General features: G+C 40.3%; 1 protein-coding gene across 10 annotated transcripts in view; it reads right to left on the reverse strand.

Annotated features, from left to right (window-relative positions):
* The window catches only part of c3h19orf44 (chromosome 3 C19orf44 homolog), a 44,812-nt gene that overhangs the window by 14,049 nt on the left and 15,666 nt on the right, over positions 1-15,097 (reverse strand). For 9 of the 10 annotated variants that reach the window (XR_011354527.1, XR_011354528.1, XM_069928460.1 and 6 more), the window contains 4 exons: positions 14,548-14,761; positions 10,464-10,546; positions 5,580-6,150; positions 3,385-3,531 (listed from right to left, as the gene is read on the reverse strand). Coding sequence is in view for 8 of the 10 variants with exons in the window: in XM_069928460.1 (XP_069784561.1) it covers positions 3,385-3,531; positions 5,580-6,150; positions 10,464-10,546; positions 14,548-14,761 (1,015 nt within the window). In the remaining 2 variants the exon portion in view is untranslated. The remainder of the gene's footprint in view (positions 1-3,384; positions 3,532-5,579; positions 6,151-10,463; positions 10,547-14,547; positions 14,762-15,097) is intronic. The other variant, XM_069928465.1, reaches the window with a different exon arrangement.

Below are 15,097 nucleotides of genomic sequence, written 5' to 3' on the forward strand. Positions count from 1 at the left end.
ACAGCACACTACAGCACAGTATCAGTCCTTTGGACCTTGATGTTGCACTGACCTATATATTCCTATCAAAAAAAATGGAGCCCTTCCTACCTCATAATCCTCTATTTTTCTTTCATCCATGTACCTGTCCAATAGTCTCTTAAACACCCTTGATGTTTTAGGCTTCACCACCACTCTTGACAAGCCATTCCAGGCACCCACAACTCTGTGTAAAAAAAAACTTACCACTTATGTCTGCCCTAAACTTTCCTCCCTTCACTTTGTACAGATGATTGTAGTGTTTGCTACTCCCACCTGGGAAAAAGATGCTGGCAGTCTACCTTAACTATGCCTCTCAGAATCTTGTAGACCTTTAATAATCATCTCTCATCCTTCTATGCTCAAAAGAGAAAAGCCCTAGGTCTGCTAACTATGCATCATCCTGGTAAATCTCTGTACATAGCTTTCACATCCTTCCTTGAATGAGATGACCAGACTGAACATAATATTCTAAGTGTGGTCTCACCAGAGATTTTTAGAGTTGCAAGATGATTTCTTGACTCTTGAACTCAATTCCCCAACTTATGAAGCCCAGCATTCCGTAACTATCTTATCAATCTGCACGGCAACCTTGAGAGATGTATGGATTTCGCCCCCAAGGTCCCTCTGTTCTTCCACACTGTTAAGCATCCGTCCATTGACCCTGTACTCAGCCTTCAGGTTTGACTTTTCAAAATGCATCACCTCACACTTATCCAGATTGAACTCCATCCGCCACTTTTCCACTCAACTCTGCATCCTGTCTATATCCTTTTGTAACTACAACAACCATTAGCACCATCCACGACACCTCCAACCTTCATATCATCCGCACACTTACTAACTCCCCATCTGCTTCAGCATCTAGGACATTTATAAAAACCCAAAGAGCTGGGGTCCCAGAACAGATCCCTGTGGCACTTCATTATTCACTGACCTCCACGCAGAATATGTTTTAGATATACAGCACAGTAACAACCCCCATCCATTGACCTCTGGAACATGGGGTTAAACCAGAGCACCTGGAGGAAACTCACAAGGATACATGGAAAATGAACAAACTCCTTACGGTGCCAGGAACAAACCAGGTTTCTAGTGCTGTACTAGTGTTCACTATTACACTAATCGTGCCACCCTAATCACAATGTTTGCTCAGTAATCAGCCAGGTATTGATGCCAGGATTTGATGTCCAGAATATAGTACATGTAGTAAAATCTAACTACCCGTGATTAGTCACACCCGATTCTCTAACAGGTGAAGATGTTGAACAAAGCAACCCATCACAGAATTTCAGATTCTCATATTAACTTTCACCTCTTCACCCTTCCCAATTATTTGACACACTACCCAGTCCACGAGCTTGCTGGTTTTGTGATGGTGTTTCCTATGACATTTTCAGCAATATTTTTTTTTAATTATGAACTATTCACTCCGAATCAAAACTTCAAATGTTGATTCCCATAAGCAGATACACAAGCTGCGTGATATAATGTTACAAATCCAATACAATCTGCTGTGTATTTTCATGAAGTCAGGCTTTGAAGCAGTGTCATCCAACATCTTTTATCCATTTCTTGTGGGGTTTGTGGAATTGTGACTGAAATCACCAAGAAAACTAAAGGAAGCAAGTTGAGATTTACCACATTACTAATAATCCTCTACATAATTGGTCTCCTATTGAACTGAAGCAACACAAAATGCTAGAGGAATTCAGCAGATCAGGCATCATCCATGAAAGGCAATAGACAGTCAATGTTTTGGGCTTACCCTTCACTAGGAATTCCTATTGAAGGGTTATGGTTGAAACATTGAGCACCTCGCTCAGTAGACCTGAAGAGAATTCAGTATTTTGTATCGGATTAATTCTATTATTCAGCTTCTCATTCCTTTGTGTGACCCTTTTATGGTGATTAGTCTACTAGCTCCATCCTGTCAATTTAATACAAAGGTTATTCTTCCTTACTTTCAGGTAAATAATTGCATATCCTTCACTCTGTCTGCTTTAACGGCAAGGGGCTTCCAGTGGCCAACCATTGTGATTCCAAGCACCATTGCCACACATTCATCACTGTTCATGGCCTACTGTACTATCAAACTGAGGCCATCCATAAATTGGAGGAACAACACCTTATATTCCATCTGTGAACTCTCCAACCATATAGCATTAACAACTTCTCCAATTTCTGTTAATACCCTCTTTCCCTATTCCACAGTCTCCTTTTCTCTAGGTCCCCACCCCCTTCCATTCCTTCTATCAGAGAGCTATCCTTGATCACCTCAGCTTTTTTCTTTTCTACCATTCCACTTCTTACATATTAACCTGTGCTCCTCCCCACTGCCCCTTCTTCCATCCTCTGCACCCCCCCCCCCACCTTTTTATTCAAACATTGGTTTCCTTACTTCCCAAGGATGCTGCATGAACAACAAGTTTGTGTACTGCATCGCATATCCTTTAGCAGTCATGATACACACTCAGCATCATTTCCATTCCAGAGCAGCACACAAAAGTGCTGGAGAAGCTCAGCAGGTTATGCAGCTACTAGGAGGTCCTTGCTGATGCAGCAGACAAAGGTGCTCAACGAATTTCCATTCCAGATTTTCTAGAATCTGCACACTTTATTTTTTTTTTTTATTTTTTATTTTTTTAAGCACTGGAGAAACCGATTCAGGCCATTTAAACCCTTGCTGCCAAATTACACCAAATTAACCTACCACCCCATATGTTTTGGAGCATGGGAGGAAACCATAGCACTAGGGGAAAATCCATGCAGATTCCCTCAAGGTAAGGGGAACAGACTCCTTACAGTCAGTGCCAGATTTGAACCCGGGTTGCTGGTGCCATAATAATATCACACTAACCATGCTGCCCAGTTCTGATCAATATTATCACGTTAAACAAGAAAAGCTGCAGACAGACGCTGCGATTGTAGTTTACAGAAAAATTCATGAGATGGGAATGTGCAGGGCTGTAACAAGATGTGAATGCATCCTTGTACTTACAAGATAAGAGAGACATTGATGGATTGAGAGGCAGGAAGCTAGCAGGGAAAGGATAGCAACAGTTTTAGTCATTGGACAAGTAATGATATGATGATGTTCTAAGCACAAATCCAAGGGTATAAAAAATCACCATTTTGCTGATAACGGCAGAATGCATTCTCCGACTAACATGGTTAGTCGCAAGTGTTACAATCCGGTAATAAAGAACAAAGAACCCTGATTTCGACTCAGCCTGGTGTTTGTCTCACTCATTCATGAACAAAGCAGACCTAACAGTAGCAAAGATAAGGATTCATAACCAATGTTTCTGGCCTGAGCCCTTCACCAAGGTATTCTCACAAAAAAGTTGCATGTAAAATATTTACCTTCTATTGCCTCAGGGCTGATAATGTGACTGGCAATAGGGGTCGGATCCACATATGCAGCCCCAAGTGATGCTCCAAGTACTGCCACACCTTCATCTGTGTAAAGAGTAATGAATGAGTGTTGAGAATCCAACCAGTAGCTGCGCTCTAAAACACAAGATAGATGTGGTTAAGATGCTCCAAAGATGGAATTATTTGCTAATAATTGAAATGCTGAAGAGAGGGAAATCTTAATTCCTAACAGGTGAAATGTAACTAAAATGGCATATATTTATACAGCATGCCTCACATCCCTTTCAAAATGTCCCAAAAAATTATTTACTTGAAAGTCAATTTCGAAGAAAAATAGAAGGAAATTTACAAATTTAAAACTCACACAAATTGTAACATAACCAGCGATTGGATAATGTCAGAAATGTGGTACAAGACACAATCTTGGGATTTCATAAGAATAAGTGGCAGGAGTAGGTCACTTGACTATCTACTACAAGTTTAGCTTGGAAGATGATTGGAGGGGACATACCCTGCCAAGTTCCCTTCGCATCTAATATGTTTGAATAAAGTCACCCTACTCTTCTAAACTCCAAGGAACAAACGCAAGCAGTTTAGTTTCTCTTGCAAGGACAATTCTCTCCTCCTCGGATTGTTCTAGTGAATCTCCTTTGGTGAGCCACCAATTTTAGCATGACCCTTTGTAGATTATGGAACCAAACCTTCGCATGATATTCCAGGTGCATCTAATCTATCAACGCCTCTCGTGACTTTTTAAACTTGTATCGTGATTACCTTTCAAAACACCACGTTGCCTACGATTATATTCAGCCTTCCTAAATTATTAATTCCTCTTTGATCTCGCAGCACCCAGGGGAGGCAAAGATATATAACTAACATTTCAGCCCCAAGACTTTTGTCAAGGTTGTAGTTCCCTACTTTTTGTCTTTCTTTTTTTGAAAAAGAGAGTAACATTAGCTGTTCTCTTATCCTGCAATTTAGTGACTTGAAAATTTCAACCAATAAGTCTGCCATCTCTTTTAAAAACCTTTGAGTGCAGGCCATTATGTCCCATTGATTTGTCCGCCTGCGAGGTTTCTTTCATACTTTATCCCTTGTTATCGGGCTTTTTGCAAGTTCCTCCCTGTTATCTGAAATGAACCCATCTGTTACTTTAAGGTTATAGACTTTCCTGAGTAACAAATGGAAGATAAAGTGGGGACAACAACCTTGACAAGGGGTTAAGGCCCAAAATGTTCGTCATATACCTTTTGCCTCCCCTGGATGGTGCAAGATCTGCTGAGTTTCTCCAGTACTTTTGTGTATTTACTACAATTACAGCCAACAAGCTTTTACAGATCCCCATACATTGATTTTGACTTTAGGTCACAAAAATGACTTGATATGGTAACTGTACCTCCACAGTGTAGCAATCAATAGCATTAAAACACTTGAAACTGATGAAAAAGGGCAATTATTCAAAGTGGAGATACAGAGGAAATTAATTCTGTCATCCTATGAATCAATGTCAGATTTTTAAATTTAGTAACGTTACGGAAGCTCACTCGTGTAATGGTGTCCAGAATTTGACCATTTACATCCTGGGGTTGACCTGTACTTGAAGCGTTTTCCACAGTGAACACTATACAAAAAAAAATATCTGTTTCGTGTTATTACCATAGTTCATCTGTCTCGTTCATTAGAATTGCTGACATACTTTTTTCCAGAAAAAAACTACCGGTACTTGTTTTGATATTATGCATAAATTTATTCTCAAAATTTAATTTCTCCTACCTTATGAATTCTTTAATCTTTCACTGGATGTTAAAACTTTCCATTCTCCTGGCTTTCCACCCGTTGTTGCTACTTTGTATGTCCCATTATCCTTGACCTCCTTTGTTAACCCCATTTGCCTCTTTTTCACAGAATCCTTTGTTCCAATTGAGTTTAAATTCCCAGTGGGTATTATGGACAAGGTGTTTGAATACTTACTACTTTTATCTACTGATGTGCCTCTTAGCTTATTTTCTAAATCCATCTCAAACAACTCTCCTATCATTAAAAATGAGCTTTATTTATTTATTTTGGTCCTGTGCATTAATCTTCAAACTGCATTTGGAATTCTATATTATGATAGCAACCTCACATAATATTTAGCGTAAACTGAGCAAGGAGGAGGAAAGAGGGAATCAAAAAAAATTAACCTCTGTGCCAGGTATAATGAAATCCAGGTGGCTGTGTCTGCATTGCTGTATCTTTTACGGTCACCCTGGTTTGTTCTGTCTTTTTCACTGAATAGGATGATTCTGTGGAGATTGTCATTTTGGACTGGTCTGGAGTTGGGGACGAAGATGTTGAATTGAAGGTGTTATCAGAATAATTAGTTCTCAACTCCTCTTGAGATGACTGCTCAAAAGGTGGTTCATTTTGGTCCATTTTAACTGAGGTGACTGCACAGTCAGAAGTTTCAAAGTCTTCTGAGTATTTGGAACTCATAGTGCTCTGATCATTCTCTTCTAATTGCTCTGGTACCTTCTCTGGAGATTTTTCTTCTTTCTTTGACACGTTAGAATCTTCATTTAAGCATTCAGAGATTTCACTTCCAGTTGCATCAAATTCTGTCGAGATCTCATTTTCCAAGTTAATAACATCTTTCTCTTCTGAAAGTTTAGTTGGTTGGAGACATGAGCTGACAAGGTTATTTATCATTTTTAACCTTGAGTTTTGAAAACCAGACTGTGTGCTTTGATCACCTAAGTGTTCACTCTCTTCATTCTGAAAAAGAAACACATCAGCACATTGACAACTACATTGGTGTTGCCTCATGATGAACTCATCAACTTCATCCACTTTTCACCCTTTCTTTTTGGAAAATTTTATTTATAGTTTTACAGATTCATATTAGCCAGGTATTGCAGGGGAACAATCCTCCCCTTTTACATGTCATTGTTTGCCAAGTCCTCTCCTTCCCAGTCCCCACTCCTAATTTAAAACGACAAGAATATGTCAATAATGCAACAAAGTCACAGAGCCACAAATAAACAGAGAATCCATTGATAGTTCTGACAGTTGGAGGGGAGAAGGGTAAAATTCCAAAGAAAATAAATTTACTCAGACATCATCTTTTCAAAACTGGCAGTCCCTCAAGATTGTGGCTTTGATTTTTTTCTCTCCATTTTTAGGTTCATTGGTTCAGGTTCCCTCTAACTGACCCCATTAATCCAGTGACTAAATTTACAGCTCATCTCCTTGCCCATCCTAGCCTAATTTTATCAGTTAGTCCTTTTATTTTGTCGTTCCCCACTTTCTCTGTAACTAAAATCAACTTGATTTCTCTTTCCCAGTTCTGACTTGAAATGTTAACTTTGTTTCACTTTTCATGGATGCTCACAAGCTAAGTATTTCCAGCTTTTTCTGTTTGAACTCAGAAAATTAAAGGTAAAAGGGAAATTGCAGCATATCCTCAAAGTGCAATGAATGAATGTCAGTTACACATGAACTGTATGCGCAAACTCAGCAGGCACTTGGAAGAGTGCGACTGACTGCACCTCATTTCTTTCTAGTTTTGGAACCTATACAGGCTGTTCTCGGGTCATGGATGCCTGATTACCCCCACATAAAAACAAGCTCCATAATATATTTAAATTCAAAAGATGACACGTGTGTTCCTACGTGCAGCAGAACTAGTTTCTTCTCCCTTTCTTCTTTTAGTAAAATGTTCCTTTTTATCAGTTTTCTGTGTTTTTCAGGCCTTTCATTACAATATTTTGGTTACATGGAGTGATTTTTTTTTGTGTGTTTCCTAACATGGAAAAGTTAGACTTCTGAACCCGTTTTTTACCCAGGATCAGCCTTTATGAAGTCCACTAGTTCACACTTAATAGTGTGAAATCTGTTTAAGAACATGAAACCAAATTAAAGTACTGTGATTAAAAAAAGTATTATGGGTTTCTACGAGGCTCTAATTCAGGGGTTTCTACGAGGCTCTAATTCAGGGGTTTCTACGAGGCTCTAATTCAGGGGTTTCTACGAGGCTCTAATTCAGGGGTTTCTACGAGGCTCTAATTCAGGGGTTTCTACGAGGCTCTAATTCAGGGGTTTCTACGAGGCTCTAATTCAGGGGTTTCTACGAGGCTCTAATTCAGGGGTTTCTACGAGGCTCTAATTCAGGGGTTTCTACGAGGCTCTAATTCAGGGGTTTCTACGAGGCTCTAATTCAGGGGTTTCTACGAGGCTCTAATTCAGGGGTTTCTACGAGGCTCTAATTCAGGGGTTTCTACGAGGCTCTAATTCAGGGGTTTCTACGAGGCTCTAATTCAGGGGTTTCTACGAGGCTCTAATTCAGGGGTTTCTACGAGGCTCTAATTCAGGGGTTTCTACGAGGCTCTAATTCAGGGGTTTCTACGAGGCTCTAATTCAGGGGTTTCTACGAGGCTCTAATTCAGGGGTTTCTACGAGGCTCTAATTCAGGGGTTTCTACGAGGCTCTAATTCAGGGGTTTCTACGAGGCTCTAATTCAGGGGTTTCTACGAGGCTCTAATTCAGGGGTTTCTACGAGGCTCTAATTCAGGGGTTTCTACGAGGCTCTAATTCAGGGGTTTCTACGAGGCTCTAAAGGCTGTGTACGGCCCCTCACCCCAAGTCCAAAGCCCGCTGCGCAGCTCAGACGGCAAAGTCCTCCTCAGCGACAAGATCTCCATCCTCAACCGATACCCTTCTACAGCTATAGCTCTCCTTTCAAATAAATGGGCTTGCAGTTCCTGTACCAAGTCTAAACTGGTCAGATTTCAAGAGCTTATGCTCTCCCAGTGGACTTCCTTTTTTTCTATTTGCAAAAATCTGTATTGCAAATTTCCTAATCAGGATCAATTTTCAACACTTTCCGTAACAAGTTTCTCCATTACAAAGCATTAGATCAAGATGGTTTGTCAAATCCATGAAACAAGAATATACACAAATGTTTGTGGTCCACGGCAAGCATATGCAAATTTATCAGAACAAGTTCTGTCTTTCAAATTGAACAACTTTTCTACAAATTAAGCCTATATAACAAATGCTGTGTTTGCCAATTGTTATAGATCTTGTTGTTTACCAACAGCATAGTGGTACAAAAATCAAATCAAATCTACAATCTCTTTATCTGCAATACTTATGTATTTTAGTACCACCACACAATATTTGGTGTCAGTTCAAGATGAGATAGCAATGTAATTGGACATAGCCAGTAGACTTCTTTGGGCAGTCAACATTGGATTGGCCTTGAACTTGCCATCTTTCAGGTCAAATCTGAATATTCAGCTATTCACTACCTTTGATTTTGCAAGGTAGATGAGAGAAGGATTGTGGATGTTGTCCACATGGTCTTTAGTAAAGCCTTTGAGAAGGTCCCATATGGGAGGTTAGTTCAGAAGGTTCATACCCTGGGTATTCAAGGAGAGGTTGTAAACTGGATTGAAAATTGGCTGTGTAGGAGAAGACAGAGAGTACCAGTGGATGGTTGCTTCTCAGAGTGGAGGCCTGTGACTAGTGGTGTGCCTCTGGGATCCGTGTTGGGACTGTTGCTGCTTCAGTGATCAATGTCATAAATTAGATCAGCAAGTTTGCTGATGACACAAAGAGAGGAGGCGTTGTTGTCAGGAAGCAAGATTTTCAAAGTTTGCAGAGGGATCTGGACCAGCTAGGAGAATGGGCTAAAAATTGCAGATAGAGTTTAATGCAGACAAGTGTGAGCTGAAGCATTTTGGAAGGGGAAAACCAAGGTAGGAGATATACAGTTAATGATAGGCACTGAGGAGGAGCAGAGGAGCAGAGAGATCTGGTTAAACAAATAAATTCTTCCCGGAGTTGAACTGCACACAATATTTCCAAATTTGGCCTCACCAATATCTTAAACAACTTCCACATAACAATGTGGACAGGGTTATAAAGAAAGCTTTTGGTTTCTTAGCCTTAATAAATCAAAGTATTGAGTATAGGAGTTGGGATGTTATGTGGAAGTTGTTTAAGATATTGGAGAGGCCAAATCTGGAAATATTGTGTGCAGTTCAGGAAGGAAATCAATAAAATTGAAAGAGTGCAGAGAGGATTTACTAGGATGTTGCCAGATCTTCAGGAGTTGAGTTACAGGAAAAGATTAAATAGGTTAGGACTTAATTCCTTGGTGCGAAGAAGAATTGAGGAGAGATTTGATAGAGGTTTACAAAATTTTGAGAGGTATAGATAGAGTGGATGCGAATAGGCTATTTCCACTTAGATTGGGGGAGATAAATGCAAGAGGTCATAGTTTTAAGCTGAAGAGGGCAAGGTTTAGTGGGAATTTCTTCACTCGGAGAGTGGTGGGAGTGTGTGGAATGAGCTGCCATCGATGTGGTGAATGCAGACTTGATTGTATGTTTTATGAATAAATTGGATACGAACATGGAAGGAGAGGCCTTGAAGGATGTGGAATGTGAGCAGGTCAGTGAGACTAGGGAGATGATGGTCAGCACAGACTAGAGGGACCAAATGGCCTGTTTTCTGTGCTGTAGCATTCTATGGTTCTATTAACTTTAATCAAACTTGCACATGTATCCTTCCTTGATTGTCAGTGCACTATAACTTAGCTATGTGTATTGTCTATTTAATCTTCAGGAAATATCCAATCAAACTAGAGAAAGGCCCTGCAGAATTTTTAATGAACAAAGAGCAACTGGAGGTTGGTGAGAAATGTTTACTTCAACATTATGGCACCTTTATGGAGTCTCGATAAAGAGTTCCAACCGGAAACGTTGACTGACCATCTCTCACCATTGATGCTGTCTGATCCCTTGAGTCCCTCCATCTCCTCTTTGTTCACTGGAGAAAGGCAGTACACAACTCGTACCTATTCAAAATCTTGAGTATTGACCTTGTTGTTGCCGCTGATATTGTTTGCTTCATTGTAACATTTAAGTGAGGTCTTAAAATATATTCGATTGGCAAAACACCCATTTGGAGATTAGAAATTACAAGTTATTGTACAAATCCTAAACAGAGCCATTTTGAGAGGTCTTTGGTGCATTGGATTTAGCAAGACGTCATAGAACAGTTAAACTGAACAAATAATTTACCTTTAAAGTCAGTGAATTTTTTGTACTTTTCTGTTGTGCAGTTGGAATCAAATCCTCCAGAGATAAAATATTTAGTCTGAATTCTAAAACACAAAGATAATGTTAAAACATAGCACCATATTTAAACCACTATTATGCCACTGGTAAACTGGTTATAAAATGCAGTTCCCTGCATAGCTCAGCTATCAAAATTACATATTCGCTTGTGGACTATTTTAGTTACACTCTTTAAAGCCATTGAAATATCCTTTCACAGTTTTGCACAAAGTGTCTACTCCCAAGCTGTACCCTGCTGGAATTCTATATCAAACCATCATTTAGAATCGAGGTGCAAAGAAAATTCTTCTCACAAAGAGTGGTGAATCTCTAGAATACTCTTGCATAAAGAGTTATGGAGGCCAACTGATAGGAAGTATTTACAGGTAATTAGAAGTACAGTAAAACTCCGTTAATCCAGCACACTCGAGGACTGGTCAATTTTTCTAGATTATTAAATATTTTTTCTAACACACTATATTTTCAATTTAAATAAAAATTACATAGTAATATAAATGTTGCCATCGTCAGAGGAGAAAGGAGAAGTGTTTGTATCTCCTGCATTTGCAAGAGGAAGTGCTGTAACGGAGTTGCTATTGGGAATGAAAGATTGGACCAGGGGTCACAAAGGGAGCATCACTTCAAAATGCTAAAAGGGGGAGGAGAAGGAAATGGTGGAAGAATGATCTGCTGAATGTGGTGGCTGGAGGATAGAAGGAGAGCACTGGGGATCTCTATCCTTATTCTGTCTCAGAGGTGAGGAGATGAGAGCAGAGGAGGAGGGAGATGGTTGAGATGAAGTCATGGGGTTTTCAACCATGGTAGAAGGGGAGCCATGGTTCAGGAAGAAGTCAGACATTTTGGAGGCCACTGTGTGGGGCAGTCTCATCATCAAATACAATGGAGACAAAGTTCCTGGAAAAATGGAATAAAGTTCTTGCAGGAGGCAAAGTGGGATGGAGAGTAGGTGAGTAAACTGCGGGAGTCAGCAGGCTTGTAATGGGTGTTAGTTGCTAGTTTATATCAGAGACTCGGAAAAGAAAGGGAAGATAGGTTGGAAATTGATAAAAGCAAAGGAAATTAAATTATCATGTCCTGCCTGAATACATCTGTGCCTCTGATGTACTAGAAAAAGAGATGAGTGTCCATCGCTACACATCAGATTTAGAGGAAGTAAGTAGAGTTGAAGAAGTTGTTCAATGTGGAAACAATGTCAGCCAATTAAATAAACGTGTTGGTGGAAGAGAACTGGTTGGTACCACTCCTGGAAGAAGCGGCAACTATTCCTAATGTGAGAGTTTAAGTTGTCATCACAGTACAGTCAAGATCATCATTTTGCATGAGCCAAAGAATAGTTAGAGTTGAAGTCAGAAAGGGCCACCCTATTTGAGGAACAAAAAGGATTCACCAGGTAAAGGCAGGTTTTTTTTTTTAAAGAGGTCATATATTTTGTTCATTATAGTCATAGACAGTGGGAATGGCAGCCAAGGCAGGGAATACTCCTCTTGCAAAATGTGGGTCGTCAAGGAAGCCAGCAGTATCCAGCTGCAGCTCCTGACAAGCCGAGTTAAGGAATTGGCACTGGAGTTGGATGAACTCCAGATCATTCAGGAGCCAGAAGGGTGAGAGACAGGAGTTACACTGACACTATCATACCTCGGAGGTAGGAGGAGGGTAGATGGGTGACAGTCAAGAGAGGGAAAGGGATCAGGCAGACAGTGCAGGGCACCCCTGTGGCCATCTCCTTCACTAACAAGTATACCATTTTGGATACTGTTTGGGGTGGGGGCTACCAGGGACAAGCCACGGAGATCAGGTCTCGAGCATAATGCCATTAGTTTCAAGTTAATTATAGAAAAGGATAGGTCTGGGTCTTGGGTTCAGATTCTTAATTGGAGAAAGACCAATTTCAAGGAAATCAGAAAGGAACTAGAATGCATGGATTGGGATAAATTGTTTTCAAGCAAAGATGAGTGAGGTAAGTGAAGGTCCTTCAAAAGTGAAATTATGAGAGGACAAAGTTTGTATGTTCTTGTCAGGATCAAAGGCAAGGTTAGAAGGCATAGAGCTTCTACCTTGAGGGAAACTAGTATCAAAATTGCAACAGCTCTGGCAGAAATATCTAAAATGTCCTTAGCCACGGGTGTGATGCCACAGGATTGGAGGGTAGCTCACATTATTCTAAAGTTTATAAAAGGCTTCAAAAGTAACCCTGAAAATTATAGGCCTGTGAGCCTGACATTAGTAGTAGGTGAATTATTTGAAGGTGCTCTAAGAGATTGGATAGCCATAGACTGATTAGGGATAGTCAACATGGCTTTGTGTGTTGTAGGTAAAGTTTAACCAATCTTTTACAGTTTTTTGAGGAGTCTACCAAGAAAGTTGATGAAGGAATGGCCGTAGAGGTTGTCTACATTGTCAAGGCCTTTGACAAGGCCCCACATTTGTGTTTAGTCAAGAAGGTTCAGATGCTAAGTATTCATGAAGTAGTGAACTGGATTCAATAAATGGCTAGATGGGAAAAGCCAGAGAATAGTAGTGGACTAGAGATCTGTGACTAGTGGTGTGCCTCGAGGGATCAGTGCTGGGACCATTGCTGCTTGTCATCTATATCAATGGTCTGGATGATGATGTGGAATATTGGAACAACAAGTTTGCAGGTGACACTAAGATTGGAGGTGTTGTGGACAGAAAAGGTTTTCAAAGCTTGCAGAGGGATCTGGACCAGCTGGAAAAAAATGGGATGAAAAATGGCAGATGGTGTTTATTGTATACAAGTGTGAGGTGTTTGATTTTGGAAGGACATGGTAAATGGTAGGACCCTGAGGAGTGCATTAGAACAGAGGGATCTGGGAATACAGATATATAATTCCCTGAAAGTGGCATCACAGGTGGCTAGGGTTGTAAAGAGAGCTTTTGGCATATTGGCCTTTATAAATCAAAGTATTGAGTACAGAAGTTTGGATGTTATGTAGAAAACATTGGTGAGGTCAAATTTAGAGTACAGTATTGTGTGCAGTTTGGTCACCCATCTAGAGGAAAGAAATCAATAAGATAGAAAGAGTATAGAGAAGATTTACTAGGATGTTGCCTGGTAACTGAGTTACAGAGAAAGATTAAACAGGACTTTATTCCTGGAGCATAGAAGAATGAGGGGAGCTTTGATAAAGTTATGAGAGGGATAGACAGAGTAAATGTAGATAGGCTTTTTCCACTGAGGGTAGGTGAGATACAAACCAGAGGACGTGGGTTTAGAGTGAAAAGGGAAAAGTTTAGGAGGAATATGAGGGGGAACTTCCTCACACAGAACAGTGGGAGTATGGAACGAGCTTCCAGCTGAAGTGGTAAATGTGAGCTCAATTATAACATTTAAGAAGAATTTGGACAGGTACATGGATGGGAGAGGTATGGAGGGCTATGGACTGAGTGCAGGTCAGTGGGACTAGGCAAAAAAAATGGTTTGGCATAGACTAGAAGGGCCGAAGAGGCTGTTACTGTGCTGCAATGTTCTATGGTTCTATCAGGCTCTTAAACCTCCCCTTAGTGGACTAATCATAGACTGCCCCAAGAGCACTGTTAACATCATCATCATTTCTTCTCTCTCTCCCCCCCCCCCCCCCCCCTATTAGCTTTACAAATATTTTCCTTTCAAATACACAAAGGAGTTGTACATCCACAGTTATATGTTGGAAACTGTCAAAGGCATGACTGAACAGGGGACCTGATATTCAAGGACTCTAAGAAACTAATTTTCCATCTTAGGAGGAGTTCAAGAAACAACTAGATACTTCAAAAAAGGGTGAGTAGGTGACTAAGGTGAGAAATCAATGTGCAGTTGAGTTATTTTTTAAAAAGGGGTACATTTATTGGAACAAATGTCCCTTACCTATTGCTACAATTTTCAATGTAACTGTACTATTGTTGCATGGATGGATATGGACAGAAAGTAGTGATCAACGTAACAAAAGCATGAACAACAAGCTCTTTGAAAAGGTATCCAATTTTATGTTTGTGTCCAATTTGAATCAGGATACAAGTATGTACTCACCATCAAAAGTCTCATTGTCAAGGCTTCTGACATCCTCAGCCAGTGAAGGTTCAGTAAATAGGTCATCCAGAGATTGAATCTCACTTTGTTCAGTGGAGGAAGTTGGGATACTTGTGGCATTTTTCATTCTTAGAGGGAGACTTAGTTGAGGGGAGCCCAGACTGGGTGGAGAAGGCATTCTTAGAGAGCCTCTTGAATAGTTTCTCAAGACAGGCTAGAAGTAAAATGAAGCAAGAATCAAAAAGAGGCCAGTATGACCAAGTATTTATTAATCTCTAACAGTCACACAGCTTCCTGTTTGTTCCAGTAGTTAGCCAAAGGTCCTAGTTACAAACTTCTGAAACTATTCAAGAGCTGTGAACATCTGAGGCCTTTTGGAAACCCTTCTTGCCATCAGCGGCATCTCAAATCATGATCCCGATACCTGGTTCTAATGAGAAGGCCATGGCCTGGTTGATTGATGCTATTGTCACCTTTCCTGTAGGCTTTTATCCCAGCCTTCTCCTTTTGGAAGGGGATGGAGGAGAGGTTTCTCCCATTCAGGTGCTGT

The sequence above is a fragment of the Narcine bancroftii genome, chromosome 3, assembly GCF_036971445.1.
Source record: "Narcine bancroftii isolate sNarBan1 chromosome 3, sNarBan1.hap1, whole genome shotgun sequence".
Lineage (NCBI taxonomy): Eukaryota > Metazoa > Chordata > Chondrichthyes > Torpediniformes > Narcinidae > Narcine > Narcine bancroftii.